Genomic DNA, 22939 nt, shown 5'->3' on the forward strand with positions numbered 1-22939 from the left:
AGTGTCCTACCAGCAGACTATATCTTTCTCATCGGAAAGGAAGCCGCACGTGTGGGGTTGGTCCATCCTTGAAGACTGCGCATCTTCGCCTATCTTGCACAGCTTCTCCATTGGGCCCGTCGAACACGCGTGGGTTATGATGCAAGAGTACTGATTGGTCGTGTTGCTCGCAGGAGTCTCGGCGACGAATGTGAGGTTGTCGTCTTTACGTCAAAAGCTCGGAGAATAATGGGCCGCATCCTTTCTGGCTACATATGTAGTAGGCCGAGAGCAGGCTACACTAGGCCCATCTTTACTAACCGGCCGTTCTGGTGTTAAGATTCATGGGTTAACGAACGCACAGGGCAGCGCAGTCACAGCACTTATCCCCGTAACTGTGAAGTAGTCCGAAAGCTGTGGCGATGATGAGTGCCTCTTAGGTGCCTCATCAACGTAGACATCATCCCAACAGCCACAGAAATGACGTCGTGTTGTGGCTTTCCATACGTGTGCTCGTATCCCGAGGCCATGTCAGCGGTGTCGTTTTCGAGGAGACTGTCAGCGGGGCTATCCGCCCGCCTGATGCATGCCATGCACCACGTGCTCATTAACGACCGGATTTATACACTAGCGTAGGTAACGCCTGTATTTATGGCGAATCGCACATTGTGCGGCGGAATTTCTTCCGATGAGAGCTTTGTCTAAAGCGAGTCGTGGGTGAAGCAAACCTAGGTAGGTAGAGCTACTATGGTGGGTCTTCTTTTGTCTTGACCTAATGTTGGGTACATACCTGAATTGCCGGTGTGCCAGGCGTTGCGGCTTGCCGGATACGAGTTTTCAATGATGCCTCACGGCCGTACGACTGTGGAAGAGTCTTCGAACCAGCCCTCCTACTGGAAGCAATGAACCCCTGATTACCAGTCCTTGGTGGCAGTACGCCTCATTCTGGTCCGACTATATAGCGCCCGGTATGTTGGGATGGAAGCAGTAAAACGATCTGCTCATCTTTCTGCATCCTGCGACGGATGTTGTTCTCACCGGTCCAGTAGCCTTCCAAGCTACATATGTCACCAGATCGTGGCGATCGTCCTAATGTCTAACGGCAAGCTGAAGAGATAACGCTTGTCTCCGCGAGGATGAAAGGTGTCCAGACTTTACTACCCGTGATTCAAGACTTGCGGCTACTTCGTCAGCATGCTTTAGTGACGTTTCCTTTCGCCACGATATCGGATAATTTTGCGCCTTTGCCGAGCTTGTCGCCAACTCACAGCAATTTGCAGATCGTGAAGTCTACAACGTCTTGCTATCCTCTTGCAGTCGCTGTGGGTTTTAAGTCATCCCCGTCGCCTACCATATTTTATCTAGCGTAGTAGTTTTTTCCTCGGGTGTTGACTGCGAGCTGTCGTAAAGTACCCTCAGTCACAAACCTCTTGTCAGAGACCCGAATAGCAATGAGCGAAGATTCAGAGAGAGTCAGCGTCCACGGCCGAGTTTTCCAAAGGATATCCCTCGACGAGAGTATCTACTTCGCACCAGTAGCCATCGATGACCGCGAAGAGAGCAGACTGACCGCTCAACATCGCCTTGTATCTAGAATCTTTGGCGATAGATTGTTCTCCTCTAGAGTACCAGTGGGGGAACCCCGTGCAATCCTGGAATGCGGCTACGGTGATGGAGAATGGGCTGTCCAATGCGCAGAAGAATTTGAGGATTGCGAGGTGCGTAGTTGATCATATCGTAGCAACATCTTAGTGGACTGGTGTTTGCAATGGCCTCATACCGCTGGGAAGATGTTAACGCTCCCAGGTAACTGCCGTCGATATCTTCCCTATGTAAGTAAAGGCCATATATGGACTTTACCCACATACGCAAACTGAGCCGACCTCTCATTTCTAGGGATCTTCCAGACCAACCCGAAAACTTGGACCTGATCTGCCATAATCTCAACGACCCCCTTCGCGATCCCGACATATTCCAATCGAATCATTACGATCTCGTCCACTCGCGATTCTTGTTCCCAGGTATAAAGACTGAAAGATGGGTCCGATATATCAGAGACGTGAAATTACTGCTAAAGCCGGCAGGTTGGGTCCAGGTGATGGAATACCTACCAATTATTCAATCTCATAATGGACGTCTTACGGAACAATCTGCCGTGCGAAGATGGTGGCAGTTGTACCAAAGCGCTATGGCAAGCATGGATCGCAATCCAAGAGTAGGCCGTCGGTTGAAGCAGATGTTGCTCGATAATAGATACCGAGATGTTGACGTCGATGTGATACAGCTGCACATAGGTGATTGGTCCCCAGGTAAGGTCTCTCTATTGCCACCCATCTCTTGTCTTTTGGTTCTTACTCAGTATTTTCCGGTCATGGGAAGCCGTTTACTGTTCCCTAGTGCCAGCCATCTTCGGCCATTTTTAGACCTACGCCCTGTTTCACAACAGTACTGAGAAGTCATGTATAGATCCGACTCAAGCCAGCCTCGGTAGAGAGTCTGTCACGGTACGTACATCCCTGTTATATTTGGTGGAATTCCGCTGACCGCGCATTCACATGCCCAGATGATCGGTGATCTCTTTGAGTCGCTTGGGTTATGGCCGTTCACATCGACTCTTGGTTATACAGCTAGAGAATTTGATTCCCTCATGGGGGAAGTCCGAACAGAGCTTCAGAACGTGGATCTGAAACTGTACATCGAGATGTAAATGATGATCTGTCCTAATTGATGGTGTGTGTCTAATTCGCTCCAGGTATGTCGCTAGGGGTCGAAAAAGCACCCGGTGATACGGCATGCATCTGTTGGCTTCGATATAGGTGCTGCATAACACTATGGAACTCTCAAAATGCACGGGTGCACAGGCTCGTGGTTGCGTGAGGTGAAGAGGGATGGCCGATATAGTCGGGAGCAAGGGCATCTTCCTATGGTTGTCAGAACTGTATGATGAAGGCAGGGCAGCCCGCACGGCTTCATCGTGTTCAGTAAATATTAAAAAGCTAATTCCGAATGCTCTGAAACTAAACAGGCTGACATGCAACCTAGAAGTCTTCCACACCCTCGCATATACACTTACAACGTGTCATAGTGGGATCTTAGTAGTAACGTTCTTCTCCCTTAAGCTTGTTAATTCCAAGCACGCCAAGGTCATACTCGTCACAGTCGCCCGTTGAGCAGGTTGCATCGATTGCAATAAGCCTCGCTTCAATGAAATTATAGGTACTGCTATGCCATGCAGCCAGCGACTATGTCAAGATGACTCTTCGAAGGTGAGCGCGTGTTTGTGGCACGTTCGAGCATGTCTTCAAGCTGATGTATAGCTTGACTCCGAGTGTGATGAAGGTTTGCTGGTGAGGCTGGAGAGGGCGAGGATCGGCAAGCGATATGCACGATGGCGGCGCAGCTTGGACATTGGGATGCTGCGCGCATACGAAGGTGGTACTGAAGATGAGAATTCAGAAGGCAGAGAGGGTCAAACAGACCACGAGGGAAGGTGGGGCGACAAGGGACAGGCTATGGGACGCTAGTGGCCCTGACGAGTGTGTATTCGATGTCAAGAAAGGAACCATCGTAGTCAACACCACCTACGTCAACCTTCGAGATCGCGTCCTCGCTCTACAGATCGGGGGTGAAGCGCCACGAACACAGCCATCCAACGAGACGGGGACTTAGTCGGTAGATTTATTCGACCTCATGCCATTTCTCCGACAGTCTGGTAGCGAAATAGGCGCTCTTATGGGGCGCTTGTCTGGCTGGCTACACTTCAACGCCTTTGCGACCGAACTGTAGAATGCCGCTTCATTGGCAGTGATTCACCTCCTTCGGGTCAGAACTTGGCATGCCGAAGCCTCCATCATAGGTGCCTTTTGCTCTCTCTCTCTCTTACTATTAACTCAGCGTGGTGTTGTTTTCATTTGAGGCACTACCGCGTATTGACGTTGGGCTATCGACTGCCTTGATCCAATATAGTTAGAAGTATCCACCAGCGTTGGCCTGCCCAAGACGCGTGCACCGGGGAAGCGGGTACTATCAAGGAGCCCACGTTGGACCAAGCTGCCTAACGAGACACTTCTATGCCAGTATTGGCGTGCACAATGTTGTCTTATCAAAGTGTCGATTCGCGTTTGGTCTACGATTCGAACATCCTAGCGATAAAAGAGTTGGTCCCCAGAAAAGAAATTTACCACGCCTCACCCTCAGAAGAAGCATATGAAGAGGACGACATACAACCGGATCACTGTTTGAGGAGCGTACAACAACTGCTTTTTTCCATTCCCCCCTGGGAGCCCCATCCATGAAGTTCTGAACTAGGAGCTTCGAAATTGAATAGCGCTCACACTACCCCAGCAAACTATCTAAAGTAGGTCTAACGGCAGGCGGCATAACATAATCTTCCGCGCGTCAGATACTGATACACGGCTGCGATACCAGGATACGCGCGCAAGATTTTGTTAAATCCAGACCTCGGCTGGGAGCCACAGGAAGCATACCTCGGGCGGGTACCCGATATCATCAGTCTCGAACATTACCAGCCTCTAAAGGAATGACGATGCCATCGTTCCTCTCCAGATCTACTTTGCGCCATGCCCACAAGCCGCGTGGAAGATCTATGCATCACGCAATATCGTAGAAGCCCCCTGAATCACCATCATCAGCTGCATAAATTGAAAATGACGAATCGGACACGGCCAGCTCGAAGCTGTATACTATCATAACTACAGCACAAGAACAGCGTTGAACGCCAGTCTTTGAGGTTAATACTTAGAAGTACTTACTATTGGTGCAGCTCTCAATCTCCGGTTCATCGACGACAGCACTCGATCGAGCTGCGCAATGTGCAGACCTTTTAGCCTGATCCCAGACCAGCCATGCCCACAAAGCGTATAGCTCCCGCGACCGACATCATTTCCCATGTACAACCGGGCTCGCGTCCCCAGTTTCCCCGCGTACCAACTGCAATTGATCATGGAAAATCTGCCGCCCTGAATGAGCCCCATGTATCGGCGGAAAGGAATGACTAGTGCTCTAGATATTTCCCGCCAGCCTCCACCAGCTTAGCGGTATAAGTACCAGTGTGTCTCTCAGCGAAGATGTTATCGCCGGTAGCTCGGCTATATCACAATGGTGTCTTCTTGGTCAATTCGATTGCTTGTCGCCAACCTAGCGATTACTGGTGGAGTTGCAGGGGGTTGGCGCGACGGGAAATTCAAGACATTGGTGACGTTCGGCGACAGCTACACAGATGAGAATCGACTAGGATATTTCATCAACAACAATGGTTCTGCGCCTCCTGTGGCATGGCAGCAACCGGTGGTAAGCCGGACAGTATCATGACTTCCTGCCTTTTACTAAGAACACCCAGGGTCTAGCAACTGCTTCAGGCGGCCTCTCGTGGGCTCGTTACGCTAGCATCTACTCGAAGATGAATCTCTACAATTACGCCGTCTCAGGAGCTGTGTGCTCTAACGAAGTGACACCACGCGACTTCTCTGCTATAAACGCACCCTTCCCTGACATTGCCGGCTACGAACTCCCCGCCTTCATTGCGGATTCCAAAGCTAGCAACGCCAATGGAACCAAATTCTTTACCGGAAAAGCCTCCACCACCGTGTACGCGATCTGGATTGGAACAAATGACCTCGGAAACGGGGCGTTCCTGACAGACAGTCAAGTCCCCGGTAAGACCGTGGCAGACTACATGGACTGTGTCTACGACCAAATCACACGCCTCTACGAAAACGGAGGCCGCAACTTTGTTATCATGAACCTCGCTCCACTCAACCTCCTCCCTCAGTATCAACAGCCCCAAGATGGCGGTCTACAAACAACACAATACTACCCCGATGTCCCTGGCAAGAACCTTACCGAAGTGCACGGCCGCATACAAAACACCGTGGCAGCACTCAACCAAGTCTACAAGTACCGCACGCCTTTTGAAGCCAAAGTTGAAGAAGTCTGGGAAGATGCGAATGTGGCTAGTTTTGATGTTAACGCGCTTATGACGGATATTTACAACAACCCTGCGAGCTATCTGAATGGGACGGGGGCGCCGCTTAATGTCAAGGGTGTAGAGCATTTGTGTGATGCGCAAGGAAGTAACTGTACGAGTACGGATAGTCCGGATAGCTTCATGTGGTATGACCCGCTGCATCCTAGTGAGCAGACGAGTCGAGTTGTCGCCAGGGAGTTTGTGGGCGTGCTTGGTGGGAAGAGTAAGTGGGCTACTTACTGGGGTTGTTAGGATATCGGATGTGATGAGGTGTACAGGAAGATGGAAATTTAATGCTGAAGACGATGCTATGCTATGCCTATTTTACAAAAATCATGCACCGTTGTGCCCTCTGTCTCACTCCAGAAGATCGATGCGCCATTTCGCAGCTTTTGTCATACGGTTCTTCGCCGTGTTATCGTCTTTGCGCCTGCCAAAAAGTAAATCCACCGTATCACCTACGTGGCCGACGCCTTCCCCAAAAGCCCAAGAAATGAGAATATCTTCACATCTTATGCTTGATGGAAAAGGACGTAATCCTTGCTACAGATGGTCGCCAACTACAGGCGCTATGCTAATCAAACAACAGCCCAGCCGAAGCCATTCATCATATCTAGTAATAAGAATCAAGACGGCTCAAATACTCCTACACCACCTCTCCAACCCCTTATCACCCCCCTTGATTCCCTTCAATACCTCACCCACCTCTTCTAAAGCAACATCACACCTCACCATGCCAAACGCGCCAACCTGTCCTTGTATAACCGGCATAACCAAACCCAGGTCAACAAGACCGTCCCATTCTCGTCTCGCTACATCTTTACCCCAGACTTTACTCGCCCCGCTGCTTGAACTCAGTCCACCAGCTGCCGACTGAATGCGGGCCCGTGATGCGAGGGTAACGTATTCGTCATAGGCCATGTTGAAGTTGCACGTGTCAGAGTCGTGGATGATATCTAGTCTTGCAGCGGCGATAAGAAGGGAAAGAGATAACTGCGACAGCGAGGGAACGAGAGATAATTTGGAATCCGGAGAGTTGAGCAGGTTGGCGGGTTGGAAGGGTTTGGTGGGGGAAAGGGTGGCGGTAGGAAGGAGGAAAGAGGTTAGGATTTGTGGGACGGACTTTGTGAGGTAGAAGGATGGTGCAAGATGTTGGGTTAGAAAAGAGCGCGATGCGAAGAGTTCCTAGCAGATTATTAATTTGGTTGTGACATGACAGCAAAGGGCTGTTGATGAACTTACGGAAATATTGGAGTTCCATTGTGATAGCGCATCTTCTTGCGTATCGCTCTTCTTTCCCTTCTTTGCTGGCGTACCCTTGGTACCACCCTCTAGTATACCTCTCTCCTCGATGCTCAGTTGCTCTGGCTGTATTGACAAACAGGCTTTGCATGTTTCTTGGAACGCAGTAAAAGTCGTCGCCAGCCTGAGATGCACATAGCGATGACTGAAGCGACTCTTGACTCGCTTCTCGAGACTGTTAGTCACATCGATGCGTGTCGTCAACCCTAATACCACGATGGGCGCTTTTCGTGACTGTGCAATGTCGAATAGATTGTAAAGCAATGTCTGGCGGGGATGTTGAGCGAAAAGGTCAAACTCATCCATCACGAAGACGACAGCTTTGGCGACCTCATCAGTCATTTCGCCAGTTTGTTCGGAAGGGTGAGAAAGTAGAGCAAGCAGCGTCGCCAAGGTATCCGCGTAATTTTTTCCTGGCCCGCTACCATCCTCCTCGATATCCATCTCTTTGCCCAGCTGACGCCAGATTTCCCGCAGCGCGATCTTGTCGTCTGTATGAATGAAGCCATTGAGTCGTACGACATGGTATTGGCCACCGTTATCTTTGGAGACTTCAGAAAGAACTTTGTTCACGAGCGCGGTCTTTCCACTGCCCCGAGCTCCGATGACAAGCATTGAATTGCCTTCACCAGCGGTGATGGTATGTTCGACAAGCTGGTACACGGACTTGTACTCCTCGTCTAAACCAACTAGAGGTGAGGGACGTTTGCCAGTAATACGCTCCATGACGACTGTCTTCAGTAGATCAAGCTCACGACCCGGTACCAGGTTGCTGTAGATGACCGAAGGAGCGAGCTTCTCTTTCTGAGCTGAAGTAGGCTTGTTGAAGGGACTCGGTTCGGTGGGGTCCAGCACGCTATCCAGGAGGCTGTTCCCGTCTACTTCCATTTCGTCCTCGTCGTGTCCATTGGTCTGATCTTCCGCATTCGACCAGCGCTCTTCGTCGTTATTCGCGATGTTGTCTGTGCGGTTAAAGCGTCTTCGTGCACTAGCAGTCAGCTTCCTGTTGCTTGTGGGAGAGCCGTCGCCGAGTTCGTCGGCACTCTCTGGTATGGTTGTTTGCTCTCCTACAGGCTTTCGTCGCTTGGCTGATTTGGAGGGCGTCACTGCAATCGCCTCTTCTGATTCTGATTCCAGCGCTGTAGCCTTTTTCTGTGTACTGGTAGCTGGCTTCCGTATTGAGCGTGGCTTCGAGAGCTTAGTGGCCTTGATATTGTTTTGCAGCTCATCTGCCTCTTCATCCTCTTCTGCGATGGGGCTAGGCTCTCTCTTCTTCCAAGCACCTGCTCGTGGGGCTGCTGGTTTGCGCGTGGACACAGCTGGCTTCCGGACAGCCTTCGCAGGCTTAACAGGCGTGACAGCATCTTTGGATCCTCCTGTCTCGCCGCCGGCCTCCTTCAGAGCGGCCCGACGTGCGCTTTCCGCTTTTGTAGGTCGCCCCCTTCGTCGTTTGGGTGGAGTGGTTGTTTGTATCTCCTCCTTGTCCTGCGTAGCAACCGGAGTGTTTTCTTTAGTTGCTTTCTGTGTCGGTTTACGGGCTCGGATTGGTCGCGAGGATACTTCGACGTTCAATGCGCCCTCGATATCATCATAGACATCGATCTCCTCTTCTGCCGCACGCTTCGCCGGCGTACCGTTTGTTGCGCTCTTGGTCAATCGACCCTTGCGCACTGGTGCTGGCTTCTTTGCATCATCCTGTACAGAATCACCCTTCGTATTTGCGGCGGATCGGGTCGCAAGCCTGCCAGGGGTTTTCCGTGTCGACGGTTTTGTTGATGGGCTCGATTCGGTGCGCTTTGGAGTATCGAGCTTTCTCCGCTTAGAAGATCGCGGAGAGTCATCCATGGCGGCAGTTGGGGCGATCTAGAGTTACAGATGTATAGTTGGTTGGTATTCGTTATTGAAAATGCATCATGGTCGTGGTACGAGTGAATCGGCTCGAGGCCGTGACAGCGCTGGTCAAGGCGCGTCCGTCTCGAAGTCGCGTCGCGCTAGAATTCCGCTCCTGGGGCGCCCCTGCATTATGCCAAGAACCGTCGAGCCTAGTTTCTCCAGATGGAACAGGAACACCATCAAACATCACAACAGACTGTTAGTCAATACTGCCTGTACAGGCCATATCAGGTAGCGCCAGCGGGGTACTCAGTATTTACAGGTGTGCTTCGGCACCGATACCGGTACCATCTATGACTGTTGCGCTTTCCGACGGCTCCGGGGACTCTAGAGCCCCACTGAACCCTACATCCAACGCGCCCTACATGTACGATTGAAAACTAGGCTAATATCGTCACTACCGACTCCAACATGCTAGAAAGAAGGTACATAAGTATGAGTCTGCTGGTACAGCTTCAGTAATCAAACAAAGGCATTCGATGGCTCCAACTCAAAGTACCCAGGTCCACTTGGCCACTTACCCACAGCAACCCTCTTCGGCTGCCACCACAGACATCGAGTTACTACAAGAAAATGACCATTCACAACCAAACAGCGACAATGGATTCTCCCTTCCGTCTACCGACGGTGGCAAGGATGCATGGCTCTGCCTGTTTTCCTGCTTCATGCTCGAGGCCATGATCTGGGGCTTTCCTTCCTCTTACGGCGTCTTTCAGGAATACTACGCTACCAGTGAGGAGTTCTCTGGCCAAAGCAACGTTGCCGTTGTGGGTACTTGTGCAATGGTATGTTACAGTAGTTGTTCAGAGACCAAGACTAATACCTACCCAGGGCATCATGTACATGGACATTGCAATATGGTTCGTCGTACTAAAGTACTTTCCCAGGTTTCGTATCTGGGCCACACCAGTTGGGTTAGTAGTTGTCTGCCTTGCCTTGGGCCTTGGATCTCTTTCCACGAGCGTAACGCACCTCATAATTACCCAAGGCATCTTATACGCACTGGGCGGCGGTCTCGCATGGACGCCAATCCTCTTCAATATCGAAGAGTGGTGGGTACGCAGAAGAGGTTTTGCATACGGAGTTACCATGGCCGGCCTAGGGTTGAGTGGGGCTATTCTGCCTCTCATACTCGAATGGCTTCTACATTCCTACGGGTTCCGGACGACTCTACGAGTATGCGCACTCAGCTTTGTGGCCCTCAACTTCCCCATCGTCTTTTTCTTCAAACCTCGCCTTCCACTGTCTCAAACATCGCAATCCAGAGGATTCGACTTGTCTTTCTGGACCTGTTCGAATTATCTCATTCTGCAATCGGGCAACATCATCCAGAGCCTTGGATTCTTCCTACCAGCCATCTACCTACCCACTTTCGCTCGGTCTATTGGTGCAGGTAGCATCGAAAGCACAGTCACAATCATTCTCGTCAATGCTGCTGCATTTGTCGGATGTCTGTGCATGGGAATTGCGACCGACAAGTACCATGTCACCACCTGCCTCATGGTCTCCGCCCTGGGCTCAACAGTCGGCATCTTTCTGCTCTGGGGATTTTCCACATCACTGGCGCCATTGTACATCTTCTGCGTAGTCTATGGTGCTTTTGCTGGGTGTCAATCGAGCGCTTGGAGTGCTATCGTCGCAGACACCCAGAAGAAGCGCAAAGGTGCTGACTCTGGCTTCGTATGGGCGTGTCTATCGGCTGGGAAAGGCGTGGGCAATTTATGCAGTGGTCCGCTTTCGGAAGCTCTGCTACATGCTGGCGATTGGAGTGCGGGTTTTGCGTACGGTAGTGGATACGGAGCACTGATTGCGTTCACAGGTGTGACTGCACTACTGAGTGGCTGGGGTTATGCTGCAAGGAGGATTGGATGGATATGAACTGATGCTTTGGATGCCTGAGGATGCCTGACGTACTTCGATCCCGATCTTTGCGTTGTACTGAGCATACGTCACACACACCACGCCGCTACCATATGTCAAACACCAGGCAAGTCTTCCGATGCTCAAGTAAACGATGTGCCTGTTACAGAGCATACATGGTCGGGAGGAGGTTGCGCCAATCAGTTGGCGATATTCTGATCTTGGCGTTGAGGTACGCGTACGCCTGAAACGGACCCACAAGTATCATTATATGCGATCGACCCTTCCGTGCCTGGCATGAGCATCTCGACCTTTCTCTCGAAACATGTTGGTCTCTCAGTGCAATCTATCCATGGCCATCGCAGCCTTGCTTTTATGCAAAACACCGGCTTGGCCCAAGCTACCCAATTGTTCACTTTGTACCTATGGCTTACACAACGATTTAATTGGAGCACAAATGAAACTACAGAAGTGATCGGCATGAATTCCACACTATACTCTCCGAATCACACTGGCCAGATGGGGCGTGACGCTAACCCGCAGAGATTACTCTAACCCTTCGGCGCGTCTTCGCAAAGGCTTGATCGATCTTATCTGTAACTAGCAGGTCGCACGGGCGTTCTTCTCCAGCAATGTCAAACGAATGGGCTTTCTGGGGCTTGCGGGAACCAGGTTTTAGATGAACGAGTGGTTGATCATGGCTGGAAATCTCCGGACGAGGATATATACTTTGGGTTCGGCCTCATATTGGACGACCATCAACCAGTTCTTTACAGACAGTTGTCCTACACACTCTTTGAGCAGGCCTTTCTTTGCTCTTGTCGTCGCTCTCTAGATATCCTAGCGGTATAGATACATTCTTTTGGCTGTGCCACCATCTTTACTATCAACACCGCCTGTCTCGCTCTGTCTCAAACAATACCCTTACATTTCTTACCAAAGACACCACCATCAAGATGAAGAACGCCGTCATCCTCGCCGCTCTTGCGAGCACCACTGTCGCTGCCCCATTCAGCGATTACCTTGACGCCATCTTCGGCACCAAAGAGTCCCGTCAAGCTCCTCCCCCAGAGCTGATGCCTGGCTTCGCCCCAATCGGAACCGGTACAGCATCTGGCTTCCCTTTTCCCACAGCAACAGGAGCATTCCCTGCTCCCACCGACGGCATGCAGCCTGTCCGTCACCGCGTCCGCAATTTGGCTATCGACTACCAGCTCGCTCCACGACAGGAAGCCGGAGCCGGCAGTTCACTACCCAGCTTCTCGTTGGCGGAGCCCACAGACGGTACTCCCGCTCTACCTACAGAAACGGAGGGGGGTTTCCCTGGCCTACCAACAGGCCAGCCTGACGCTCCATTCCCTCTGCCAACTGGTGGACCTGATATGCCTTACCCCACTGGCGGCTTTCCTAAGCCACCTGGCGATGGTCCCTCTCCATCCGATATTCCTTTCCCAACCGACCTTCCTTTCCCCATGCCTACTGGTGGCTCTCCCTTCCCCTTCCCTGGCACCGGAATGCCTGGTCTCCCCACTACAATGCAGACTCTGACTCGCGGTCCTCAGCCCACGGGTATGCCTGAGCTGCCCGGTTCGGAGAATGGCGAGGAGGGACCTGGCGACGATGCTCCGGGCGGTTTCTTTGACTGGCTTAGCAGCCTGTTCGGCGGCGGCAAAGAGTGAGTTGAGCCCTTAGAGTTAGGACTTTCACTACATCTATCCTCACCCAAGAAAGGGTGTTATGGTGGAAAGAAGATGGAGCAGTGTGTACGAGTAAGACGTCTTGATGGCGCGACATTTCAATTCTTTCCACATACTTTTATATACTCACACTTCATATCAAAACGAAGAGAAACAACAATGCACATCATATGCTTGTCTCAAACCCTTGCATATACAGTGAAGTTTCCAAGTCTCAAAGATAGCATGCCATGTTCTATTTCAAAGACATCTACTCAAGGTGATTTATAAGGATTGTAGTGGAAAATTGATCGCCGCCGTTGAGGGCAGTGATCGGATATCTTAGAAAGTCATATCATCCTACACTATGCTATTGAACTTTTTAGGTTCCCGCACCACATCTTTCGTGGCAGTCGTTAGGTTGAATAGACGCCTCCCAGATGCTTGCACATAATTGCAATGCGAATCACAACCTTTTCTTCTCAATATCAACCATAACCGAATTACGCCAAAGAATGAAGAACCAGAAATTTGCGCTTGTTGAAGTGCAAGAGTCCTCTTGAGAGTAGGAACTCTGTCGTGTGTGTTGTTGGACGCCAGTCTAGGAGTGGAGGATTCTCCAAAAAAAGACTCATGTTAAGTTGGTCTTGGCGTGTTGAATGTAGTAAGACCCGAAGCCATGCAAGCCTAGTTGGACATTGCCAGGCTTCTCATGCCATTGGTGACCTCGACAGCGGCTGCTTTGGCAGCGTCGATTAGGCTTGGGTTTTCTTCTTTGCGAGGTCCTGCTTGCTCGCCGTTGGTGCCGTTGGTGTGGCTATCACCGTTCACTGCCTTGGTCGCTTCCTCCCCGTTTGCGCCAGGAGAATCAACGCTAGGGTTGACTAGCGGCTTATCCATGTCCTTGACCTCTAACCCGTCGAAGATGGGGAAGATGCCGCGGGTTGCGTGGAAGTCATTGTGTACTGCACACGATGTTAGCAAAGGAAACGTAGTTATCAAGCGAATGTACTTGCCGATGTTCAGGAGGTACCAAGTGTCTACGATACCTTGGAGCACGTAACGTGATGGACTGACACCTGCGTGGCAGTTCGCCCATTGCTGTCCAAGACGGTAAAACTCATCCTTCCACGCGAGGAAGCTGACTGTTTCAACAATGGTCGGCTGTACAATCTCCTTGCCTGGGAAGACACCCCATGTAACGGCATTTGGTCCTTCATTGGGAGCGTTCGTCTTCAAGTCGCCATTCTTGTTCACAGCATAGTAGGTGAATTCAGGATCGCGCTCGAGACGCGTGATGATCTCTGAAATGTGCTCTGGGGAGACGAAGACTTCCAGGTATGCCTTTTGGTAGACATAACCGTTACGTGGACCCCAACCAAATACCGGATCTGAAGACTTGGCTCCATTGACAGCAGGTTGGGAATTGATGGTCAAGAAACCACGACGGTTCAGGTCAATCAGATCGTCCTGAATAGACCCAGCTTCAGTCGTGATGGGCTGTTCGCTCCAGGGCAAAGAGTCGAGCTTTCCTTCCATATAGCGTACGAAGAGTTCAGACAGATCTCTGATGGACATTGGTGTGCCCCATAGCTTGATGTTCTGCTCATTGGTACCCTTCAGACCGATACCATACGAGTCCAGCTCGCCAAAGGCGGGTGAACGCGAGTCTCCCCAGCGACCGTTAGGGAACTCATCCCAGTCTTGTGTGCGTGCAATGTAGGATCGGTTGCGGTTGCGCCAGAAGATGGGTCGTACGTTCTCGTCTCGTCGGTTGAGTGCCAGCGAAGGCCGCCATGGTAGAGGCTTCTCTAGCGGTGACTCGGAGTCTGGTAGAAGGTCTAGCTCTTCGAGGACCATGCGGGTGGCTTGTGCGAGGTTCATGGTGTAGCTATATGGGTATGAGAAAGGCTATTTTCTTGTAACGGGCGGACAACTTACAAGTGCAGATGCATGATACCAGCATCGATCAGCTTCCGACACATGTCTGCGACTAGATGTTTGCCAACTTCACGTACTTCGACGTCATCATTCTTGACAGGCTCTAGAGCCTCGGTCCAATGCTTCGGGATGTTACATCTCGTCCATTGGGCTCTCCGTAGGAATGCCGCATGTGTGTGGATAGGCATGATACCAGGAATGATAGGAACATCGATGCCCTTGGCACGAACCTTCTTGACCCACTCAAGGAAGAGGTCGGTATCATAGAACATCTGTGTCACAATGAAGGTTCCTCCGGCGTCAACCTTCTCCTTGAGATGGTCGATGAGCTCATCGACGTTGTCATTGTCGTCGCTGCCTTCGGAGTATCCCGCCACACCAATATCGAAATGGTTTCCGTACTTCTCCTTGATGTATACGACAAGATCTTTTGCGTAGCGGAAGCCACCTGCTGTAGCCTCCCACTTTTCTCGTTCACGCGGCGGATCTCCCCTCAACGCGAGGATGTTGGTGCAGCCGGAATTGTATGCGTCGCGGAGGGCGTCGTCGAGCTTGGACTTCTCCATATCGGTGCATGTAAGATGCATGCAGGTTTCGAGACCGTAGACGGATTGTGCAACCTTGACCATCTCGCAGGTCAACTTGGAGTGGCGGCCACCAGCGCCCCAGGTAAGATCGATGAATTGCGGACCGAAGCCATGCATGCGGTCCATGCGGTCGTAGAGGTTTTGGACTCCCTAGATGAAATCAGCGTCCCGCTCCTCATGCCAGGGATACGAGGGTATAGTTACCTGCGCTGTCTTGGGCGGGAAGAATTCGAAGGAGAAGGTCGGCTTCCCCTCCTCCCTCGCCTGGGCGAGTTTCTGAGAGATGTGCATGGTGGAGAGTTATGAGAGGAATTGAAGTAGGAGAAGAAGGGAAAAGAGAATCTGCGTCGATTCTTGCCGTCGTTGGTGAGAATACAATATGAGGAATATGCACCCCGCGGTGAGCTCAGGGCGGGATGTGCAAGGATGCTGCGTACTGCGGTGTTGACCCCCCACGAGCTATCCAAAGTATCTTTTGCGAGCCCAGCGATCTGCGAGTGTCCGCGACATGTACCACTGTTCTCTCTTGCTGTCGGTCAGTCAGTAAGCGGAAGGGTTAGTGATGCGTTGATGTGCAGTTTTCCTTAGCGGAAGGTTGACAGTAAAGAGGTTAGCGCAGTACGGAGGAACAATCGGAGCCTCGCCAAGCAAGGCGCATTTTCGGCGGCCTGCCATGACTACTTTGCAGGTGGGTGGCACCAATTGAAGCTTGTGTGGCTATGCGTGACATGTTGTGGGCGCGCTTCATTCACAGCGGACGGCGAGAGCACTGCAGTAAGTCGCGAGTCGCGCATAATATAATGCGGCATTGCATGTGGTGGTGAATGTGGCATGAAAGCCCCACAAACGTGTCCGTCGGCCCACCCCTGCCCTCCTCCACCGATGACGGCTTGTTGCTTTTCCTTCCCCGGGTTTACCCTTTGCGGTAACCCCGGATCATCGTTGTTACGCAGCTCCAGGACGTGTTGTTTCTGTTACATAGTACTTGGAGAGCAACTGGTAGCCTTCACTCCTTCTATACACACATACGCAAACCGCCGCCGCCGCCGCCATGCCGCCCATCGCCCGACCCCGCCGCATCGTCGGCGTCTCGCTGAAGATGTACTTCGACCTGCCCAGCACGCTTTCCTACGTTCGCGGCGTCTTGCAACTCGACGGTGACGCCTGGAACGCGCGTATAGATCTCTTCGTTATCCCCGACTTCGTCTCCCTCACCGAATCCGCCCGTATCCTCGAGCCCTCGTCCATCATGCTTGGCGCGCAAGATACCTTCTGGGAGGACAAGGGTGCATACACAGGCGAGGTCAGCCCGCTGGTGCTACGCCAGGCAGGAGCAAGGATAGTAGAAATTGGGCATGCGGAGCGCAGAGCCGTGTTCGGTGAGACAGACGAGACGGTGGCGAACAAGGCTGGTGCAGCAGCGAGGAACGGCCTGATACCGCTCGTGTGCATTGGCGAGAAGACACACCACAGCGTCGCATCGGCAGCCGTGGGTGCAGCTATACAAGAGTGTAAGCCTCAAGTCATGTCGGTGCTGGCTGCGGTACCGGATGACACCGAAGTGATACTGGCCTACGAGCCCGTGTGGGCCATTGGCGCAAAGGAGCCCGCTGACCCCGACCACGTTGTCAACGTCACAAAAGAGCTTAGGAAGCTGGCTGCCGGTAGGTCCGGCACTACGAGGATTGTCTACGGAGGGAGCGCTGGACCCGGCACCTTTGCAAAGATTTCCGAGGGCGTCGATGGCCTGTTCTTGGGTCGGTTTGCGCATGATATCAAGAATCTGAAGAAGGTCATTGAAGAAGTAGGCGGAGCCTAAGGCCTCGGAAGATCATGCACAGAAAGGAACTGATAGCTTCAACATGGTATGTGATCAAGAAGAATCACATTCGGGACGGGGCGACAAAGTGAAGGTTACGGCCGGAAGAGATTACCTATCTTCTCGTCATCACCGCCGACCTTGTCATGTGCACATGCTATATGAAGAGCGCGACATCCACAGGTGCTGTCATTGGTACTCCCCACCAAAGTGTTCCTTCCCATCTTCTATGAGAGTACGTACAATACTTCTTCAATCGTCAGCTCCCTTGTTGAGGTTGCATCGTGTTTGATTGCTGCGGAACGCATGCCCTCCGCCATCACAAACTTCATCCGATCATCGTTGTACACACTCCGCTCGACGCTACTATCTGCACCTCCTTGATCCTGATGAACCATCTCACACGCAGTGTTCAGCACTAGGCAAGGGCAGCTGTGCATACACCCGAGTTGAGCTATAGTAATCGCCAGGATCACAAGATGCCAAAGACAGGAGAGAGAGTCTTGAGCGATCGAACGTCTGAAGACACCGACGATCCGGACCGTCTTTCGCTTTATCCATCAGCTCTCGGCATCTCAACACTGGAAAGCACCGAAAACCTCCGAGCACCGCCGGCATGAACCTTCAACACCTTACGCACTATGCTACTGAAAACTTGTGCCTTCATCATTTCCTAGATCCAATGTGATATGGCATTTGTTTGGAGCGTCGCGTTACGTTCTTCGGGTTCTGATAGCTTGTACGCTGTGGAAGGATGTCCTGTGGAGCAAGTGGATGCATTTGCAATGCATAAGGAGATGTGAGTTCAACGGACAAGATCCTCCATCAGGTTGGATGCCATCTTTTCCTGTCGTACTATCTTCCACAAAACCCGAATGCTTTCGGATCAGAGAGGGGTGCGCCGCTAGTATGCTGGGTTGCGGTCTTACTGGGATGCTGATGGTTCGGAACCACGGAAGATGCGGTCTGCGTCTTGGACAGCTGGCAAACTTGCCTATTACCGTCTAAAAGGTCGCAACCGCGTGTTAATCGGAATGATCAGTGGGAAACATTGCCCAACGTGGAGTCAACCGGGCTTTCTCTGCGAATGCAAAGGGATCCAGCAGCACCCAAGTTTGCGATCGGAACACCTTGTATCATATGCCAGCCCCTACTTACTTCCATCGCGAGCCCGGCTTTTGCGGATAATACCTAATTCCCGGGGCTTTACTATGGTCAACTGGATTGGGTTAGGCGTCTTCGCATGCGGAATGACCCCGTCACTACCATTGGACTCTTCCGGATACGTTGTCGGATGAGCGCAGGCTACTCGCCAAATACCCTACACCTGAACGCGAGTCACAATAGATTCTTATGCCGTCATGCGCACCTCGGCAGTGAAACGCGGGGGTTGAGGCCTCTAGGCCTTCCCTCGCATTTTGGGGCTACGAGAATGGCTCATGGATCATAAGATGAACATACGACCAGCTCACGACAGCTTCGCCGCACACGGCCGGACTATCTATGACCTGGACTGACTCGAGTCAGTCGATCAGAATGCCCTTGTTGTACAAATCTGCAACCACCACAACTGCAAGGTTGCACCCCGGTCCATTTCAGAGCGGCATTGGTGCAACCTTGTCGCTCTCTCGATTACCATCAGCGAGACTAAAAAACGAAATCTCATGCACATCTTAAGATGCCGTGCGCGACATGACGTTTGGAAATAACACCTGCAACACTCATCCGGATTTAGCGTTTTTAGCACGCTTTCCCCGCAAAGCCAACCCCCATTAGTGACGGCCCGACGATCACTTAGCTTCAAAGTCTAGGCTCCGCACACATCCCCAGCTTTCGCGTGCTTCATCTCCACTCGACTCCGCAGAACCGATCTTACTTCCTGGAGCCGTTGATCCCTTACTGGTTGTTGCTGCGTCAGGTCATGATCACGTTGTGACCTCGAATGTGTACCATTGCCATTGCGACCGTTTTGGGTACTAGGGTCGCCGGGGTCTTGTCCATGCGGCGAGACTAAGATTATGTGAAGAGGCGTTTCACATAGAAACATGGTGTTGATCGTAGCGTCATTGATGGAAATCTGATCCCTCCACTCGTTCATCCACACGTTCGTCATCGATCTTATAACATGCTCAGACGGTATCGTGGGCGGAGTGTCCAGGGCGTACGACGTAACTGCATGAGACGCCACTGCTGTTCCTGGGTTGCGTCGCCAGGGAAGCCACGTTCGCAGCTAAGGAGGAACTCCTCATGACTCCGGCGAATCAAGACCTGGACGCTCCTCAAGCTCTAGTCTGGGCAGATCTGCCCTCCCGCCAATTCGACTACGTGCATAAGGCCAAACGCGGAGCCGCAGTGGTTGGTCCTCAAAGCCTTGTTCTACCGGGGGGTCTGGCCGCACCTGCCACATTGTCGGTGATGATCGCTTGCTTTCGTCCGCAGCTATGCTTTCTTGGAGTTGGAATCCGTGCCCTCAAGGTTTGCGGAGCGTTATCGTTATCTACACTCTTAATGAACATTGTGTGCCCCCTATATCAATCCTACTCTCCAGCCTCCTAGCCTCCTATGTCACGTTACGAGACTTCAACATCTACTACCACTTCCTCGACCGGTCATCATCATTACGATACCTCTAATTCTAATAACGACTCCAACGGAAGCGGTCTCTTCGACAACCACGTCGCCTGTATGACTTCCAATCACGATCACAAGTACGCAACGAACGACGCCCACCTCGGCGCTACTACAGCTAGAGACGCAGAGACCTTATCGGCTGGATCAACTGCGAGAAACGAGTCCACAACAAGAATGATGGACGGGCCCAACGCCTTGGAGAAAGATTTCTCTCGGCAAGATCGTGGGACTCTCTTGCAGTACACACATTCGTCTTTGACTGACCCTCGCTAGCTTACGGCAATGGATATGGCGGACATACGCACCTCGAAGCCTCGGCCGATTCGGGTACTGCATTGCATCAGATTCGAACAGCAGGTAGCATTTCCATCTCGCCAGAACTTTTTGAGAAACTATATCTGTCACCACAGAACAAAGTAAAAGGAGAGCTGCGCAAGACATTCGGTAACCCAACGCCTCTGTACGTCCTCCTTGCATATACCTCTGAAGTTTGAACATTAATTCTGGGTAGCGCTCTTATCGGTTTTTTGTTGTCTCTGCATCCTTTGAGCATGACGCTGATGGGATGGCGAGGTGCTGGTGGAAGTGGAGCAGCAAGCACCGGTTGGTACTATTTCGCGGGCGGTCTGCTCATGATTCTCGGTGGTCTTGGTGAAGTGTGTTTCTATCAAAGCTCTCAATGGTCTTCTCTAACAACAGACACAGTGGATCCTCGGAAATACCTTCCCCTTTGTTGTCTTCTGCTCTTTCGGTGCCTTCTGGCTCGGTTTCGCCGCCACCCTTCAGCCTATTTACAACGCATATGGCGCGTACGCCGACCCTAACGTCGCAGGCAGTACAGGCCTAGAGTCTGCTGGCTTCAACGTCGGTCTTGGTAAGAGACTCCCAAGAAGAGATACGAGAATGCACTTCTGACCATTGTCATAGCATATTTCCTCATCATGATGGGCATTCTATGCTTTGTTTACCTCATCTGCTCCATCCGCACGAATTTGGTCTTCTTCCTTATCTTTTTTACCCTCGTGCCTGCTTTCGGCCTCCTGGCTGGCAGTTATCTCCAGGCTGCAAACGGTCGAGCAGCACTTGCTGCCAAGCTTGCTGAAGCTTCTGGTGCATTCTGCTTCGTTACTTGCCTCTGTGGATGGTACATCTTTTTAGCAATTATGCTGGCTAGCGTCGACTTCCCCTTAGACCTTCCTCGTAAGTTTGCTATATACCCATTGGTCCTTTGCTCGTTTACTAATGTGATGCAGTTGTCGATCTTTCGAGTGTAGTAAAGGGCGCCAGCGAGAAGCGCAAGGTGGACCACATGGAGTAAACACTACTTCGGCGCGGAGCAGTCGGATTATGGGGGAATTAGGAGACGGAGGTGTCATGCTAATGGTCGAAAGATCAATCGCGGATCCGATACCAAGTCAAGGTCACGCTACGCGGACCAGACAGTCGCGGCGGGGGTGTTCTTCGTGGCCTCTGCCCGGGTGAAGCTTTTCTTTCCCTTTCATCATATCCTAGTGGTAAGGGTAATAGTTCTCAAACTTGAGCACAAAATAGTAATTATGCAAAATCGCAGCTTTATACCTCTCACTCCATTTTCGATCTGTCTTTTACTGGACCCGTCACTACAACACGAGAAATGGTTGTCTTCCGCATGACGAGTTCCTTTAATCCGCGTTCGGTTCGTCCGAAGCGGCAAGCGCAACCTATCATCTCCGACTCACAAACCTCACTAGGAACAACAATTTGTACGAGCGACAGAATTCGGAGAACGTGAGACAAGCGTGTCCGCGAAAGCATAATATCGCAGCCTTGTTCTGGTTGTTGCCGGGTACCGCATGAACCTCCATGTAACAGAATTGACGGTCTGACACTTCGTAACGGGATTGCGGGTCTCTTAACCGGCGCCTTCCAGGCAAACATGTGGTGCGTGCATGCTATACATATATTGAACTGACGAACATGTATAGCACTTTTCTGTACTAATATTTACGACTGGTCAAAAAACATCTACTTCCACTTACGTTCTACTCCACCTCGACGTCACTAGCAATGATTTACCCGGTGGAAGTAGACCGCATGCAGCACACACGGCACAACAACACCACATCGACCCGCCCGCGGAGGCGAAGTACTTCATCAAGTCGCTCCTCGCAGTCTCAAAACTTCTCTCGTCCCCACCTCCAACTAGTACCCCGAAAATCGGCTCCAGAGACTCTTCCTCTAAGAAATTCATCGCCAATCTCACATCAAACCATTGTCGTAACTTCGAAGTCGCATTCCACCAGTAGCAAAGGCCACCTACCCATACGATCCCGCTCAAGAAGACCACCTAAAATGGCAACCTACTTCCTGACAGGTGCCAACCGCGGCATCGGCCTAGAATTCGTACGCCAACTCGCCGCAAAACCATCCAACACCATCATCGCAGGCGTCCGCTCCAAATCAGGCGACACTTCGGAACTCGAAAGCCTGAACAGCAACTCAAACATCCACATTATCGAGTGCGATGTCAGCTCCCTCGACTCCCTTGCCAGCATCGAATTCCGTGTTGCAGAGATCCTCACCAAAACCGGTGCTAGCCTGGATTTCCTCTTCAACGTCGCTGGGATCAATGCAACGAGCGCTGATACAAGCCTGACGCTCGATCCGAAGAGTTTGAACGAGCATATGCAGACAAATGTCCTTGGTCCGGCCAAGATTGTCGAAAGTCTGAGGAAGTATTTAGCGAGGGGCGCGACGGTGCTGAATATGAGTTCGGGACTTGGTAGCTTGACTGTTGCGACAGATGTGACAAAGTGCTGTACTTATAGCATGAGTAAGGCAGCTTTGAACATGTTGACATTACATCAAGCGAAGGATTTGAAGGCGAATGGGGTCAAGGTTATCTGTATGGATCCTGGTTGGGTGAAGACGAGGATGGGTGGAAAGGGTGCGATGATCGAGGCTAAAGTTAGTGTGGAGAGTATGTTGGATGTGGTGGCTGGGCTTAAGGAGACTGATAGTGGGAAGTTTTATCGGTACGATGGTGCACCAGTACCGTGGTAGATGAGGGAATTGCGAGGTACAGAGTTGTGGCGGCAGTTGAGTCGATGCGTACGCTAGACTACTAGAGACATCAAATCATAGCTTGTAACCACGCATTGTTTAAGCATACAGCACCGATGACAGGAAGAAGTTGGAGTCAAGAGATTAGAGATGGTGGTCTATAATCTACTGTCGCTCTAGGTGCGATGCAAAGTATGCTTCATACTTTTGGTTCTGGTTTTCC

General features: G+C 51.5%; 8 protein-coding genes across 8 annotated transcripts; 6 read left to right on the plus strand and 2 right to left on the minus strand.

Moving 5' to 3' along the window:
• Positions 1 to 5097: 5097 nt before the first annotated feature.
• Positions 5098 to 6217, plus strand: ALTATR162_LOCUS1424 (uncharacterized protein; the record flags this gene model as incomplete). The annotated part of the gene is made up of 2 exons (XM_043309020.1): positions 5098 to 5289; positions 5339 to 6217. The coding sequence occupies 2 exons, from the start codon at positions 5098 to 5100 to the stop codon at positions 6215 to 6217; spliced, it is 1071 nt and encodes a 356-aa protein (XP_043164955.1).
• A 384-nt stretch (positions 6218 to 6601) lies between these two features.
• ALTATR162_LOCUS1425 (uncharacterized protein) lies at positions 6602 to 9112 on the minus strand (the record flags this gene model as incomplete). Its single annotated transcript, XM_043309021.1, has 2 exons — positions 6602 to 7150; positions 7208 to 9112. The coding sequence occupies 2 exons, from the start codon at positions 9110 to 9112 to the stop codon at positions 6602 to 6604; spliced, it is 2454 nt and encodes an 817-aa protein (XP_043164956.1).
• A 527-nt stretch (positions 9113 to 9639) lies between these two features.
• On the plus strand, positions 9640 to 11038 carry ALTATR162_LOCUS1426 (uncharacterized protein; the record flags this gene model as incomplete). The annotated part of the gene is made up of 2 exons (XM_043309022.1): positions 9640 to 9945; positions 9992 to 11038. 2 exons carry the CDS (start codon positions 9640 to 9642, stop codon positions 11036 to 11038), a joined length of 1353 nt encoding a protein of 450 aa, XP_043164957.1.
• A 938-nt stretch (positions 11039 to 11976) lies between these two features.
• On the plus strand, positions 11977 to 12699 carry ALTATR162_LOCUS1427 (uncharacterized protein; the record flags this gene model as incomplete). Its single annotated transcript, XM_043309023.1, has 1 exon — positions 11977 to 12699. The coding sequence occupies one exon, from the start codon at positions 11977 to 11979 to the stop codon at positions 12697 to 12699; it is 723 nt and encodes a 240-aa protein (XP_043164958.1).
• Positions 12700 to 13383: 684 nt separating this feature from the next.
• Positions 13384 to 15515, minus strand: ALTATR162_LOCUS1428 (uncharacterized protein; the record flags this gene model as incomplete). The annotated part of the gene is made up of 4 exons (XM_043309024.1): positions 13384 to 13661; positions 13713 to 14587; positions 14638 to 15374; positions 15429 to 15515. The coding sequence occupies 4 exons, from the start codon at positions 15513 to 15515 to the stop codon at positions 13384 to 13386; spliced, it is 1977 nt and encodes a 658-aa protein (XP_043164959.1).
• Positions 15516 to 16275: 760 nt separating this feature from the next.
• On the plus strand, positions 16276 to 17043 carry ALTATR162_LOCUS1429 (uncharacterized protein; the record flags this gene model as incomplete). Its single annotated transcript, XM_043309025.1, has 1 exon — positions 16276 to 17043. One exon carries the CDS (start codon positions 16276 to 16278, stop codon positions 17041 to 17043), a length of 768 nt encoding a protein of 255 aa, XP_043164960.1.
• A 2808-nt stretch (positions 17044 to 19851) lies between these two features.
• Positions 19852 to 20992, plus strand: ALTATR162_LOCUS1430 (uncharacterized protein; the record flags this gene model as incomplete). Its single annotated transcript, XM_043309026.1, has 6 exons — positions 19852 to 19897; positions 19948 to 20134; positions 20186 to 20330; positions 20380 to 20548; positions 20602 to 20874; positions 20928 to 20992. 6 exons carry the CDS (start codon positions 19852 to 19854, stop codon positions 20990 to 20992), a joined length of 885 nt encoding a protein of 294 aa, XP_043164961.1.
• Positions 20993 to 22005: 1013 nt separating this feature from the next.
• ALTATR162_LOCUS1431 (uncharacterized protein) lies at positions 22006 to 22716 on the plus strand (the record flags this gene model as incomplete). Its single annotated transcript, XM_043309027.1, has 1 exon — positions 22006 to 22716. One exon carries the CDS (start codon positions 22006 to 22008, stop codon positions 22714 to 22716), a length of 711 nt encoding a protein of 236 aa, XP_043164962.1.
• Between the last annotated feature and the right edge of the window lie 223 nt (positions 22717 to 22939).

Source organism: Alternaria atra (assembly GCF_907166805.1).
Source record: "Alternaria atra isolate CS162 genome assembly, contig: 21, whole genome shotgun sequence".
In the NCBI taxonomy this organism is placed as follows: Eukaryota; Fungi; Ascomycota; class Dothideomycetes; order Pleosporales; family Pleosporaceae; genus Alternaria; species Alternaria atra.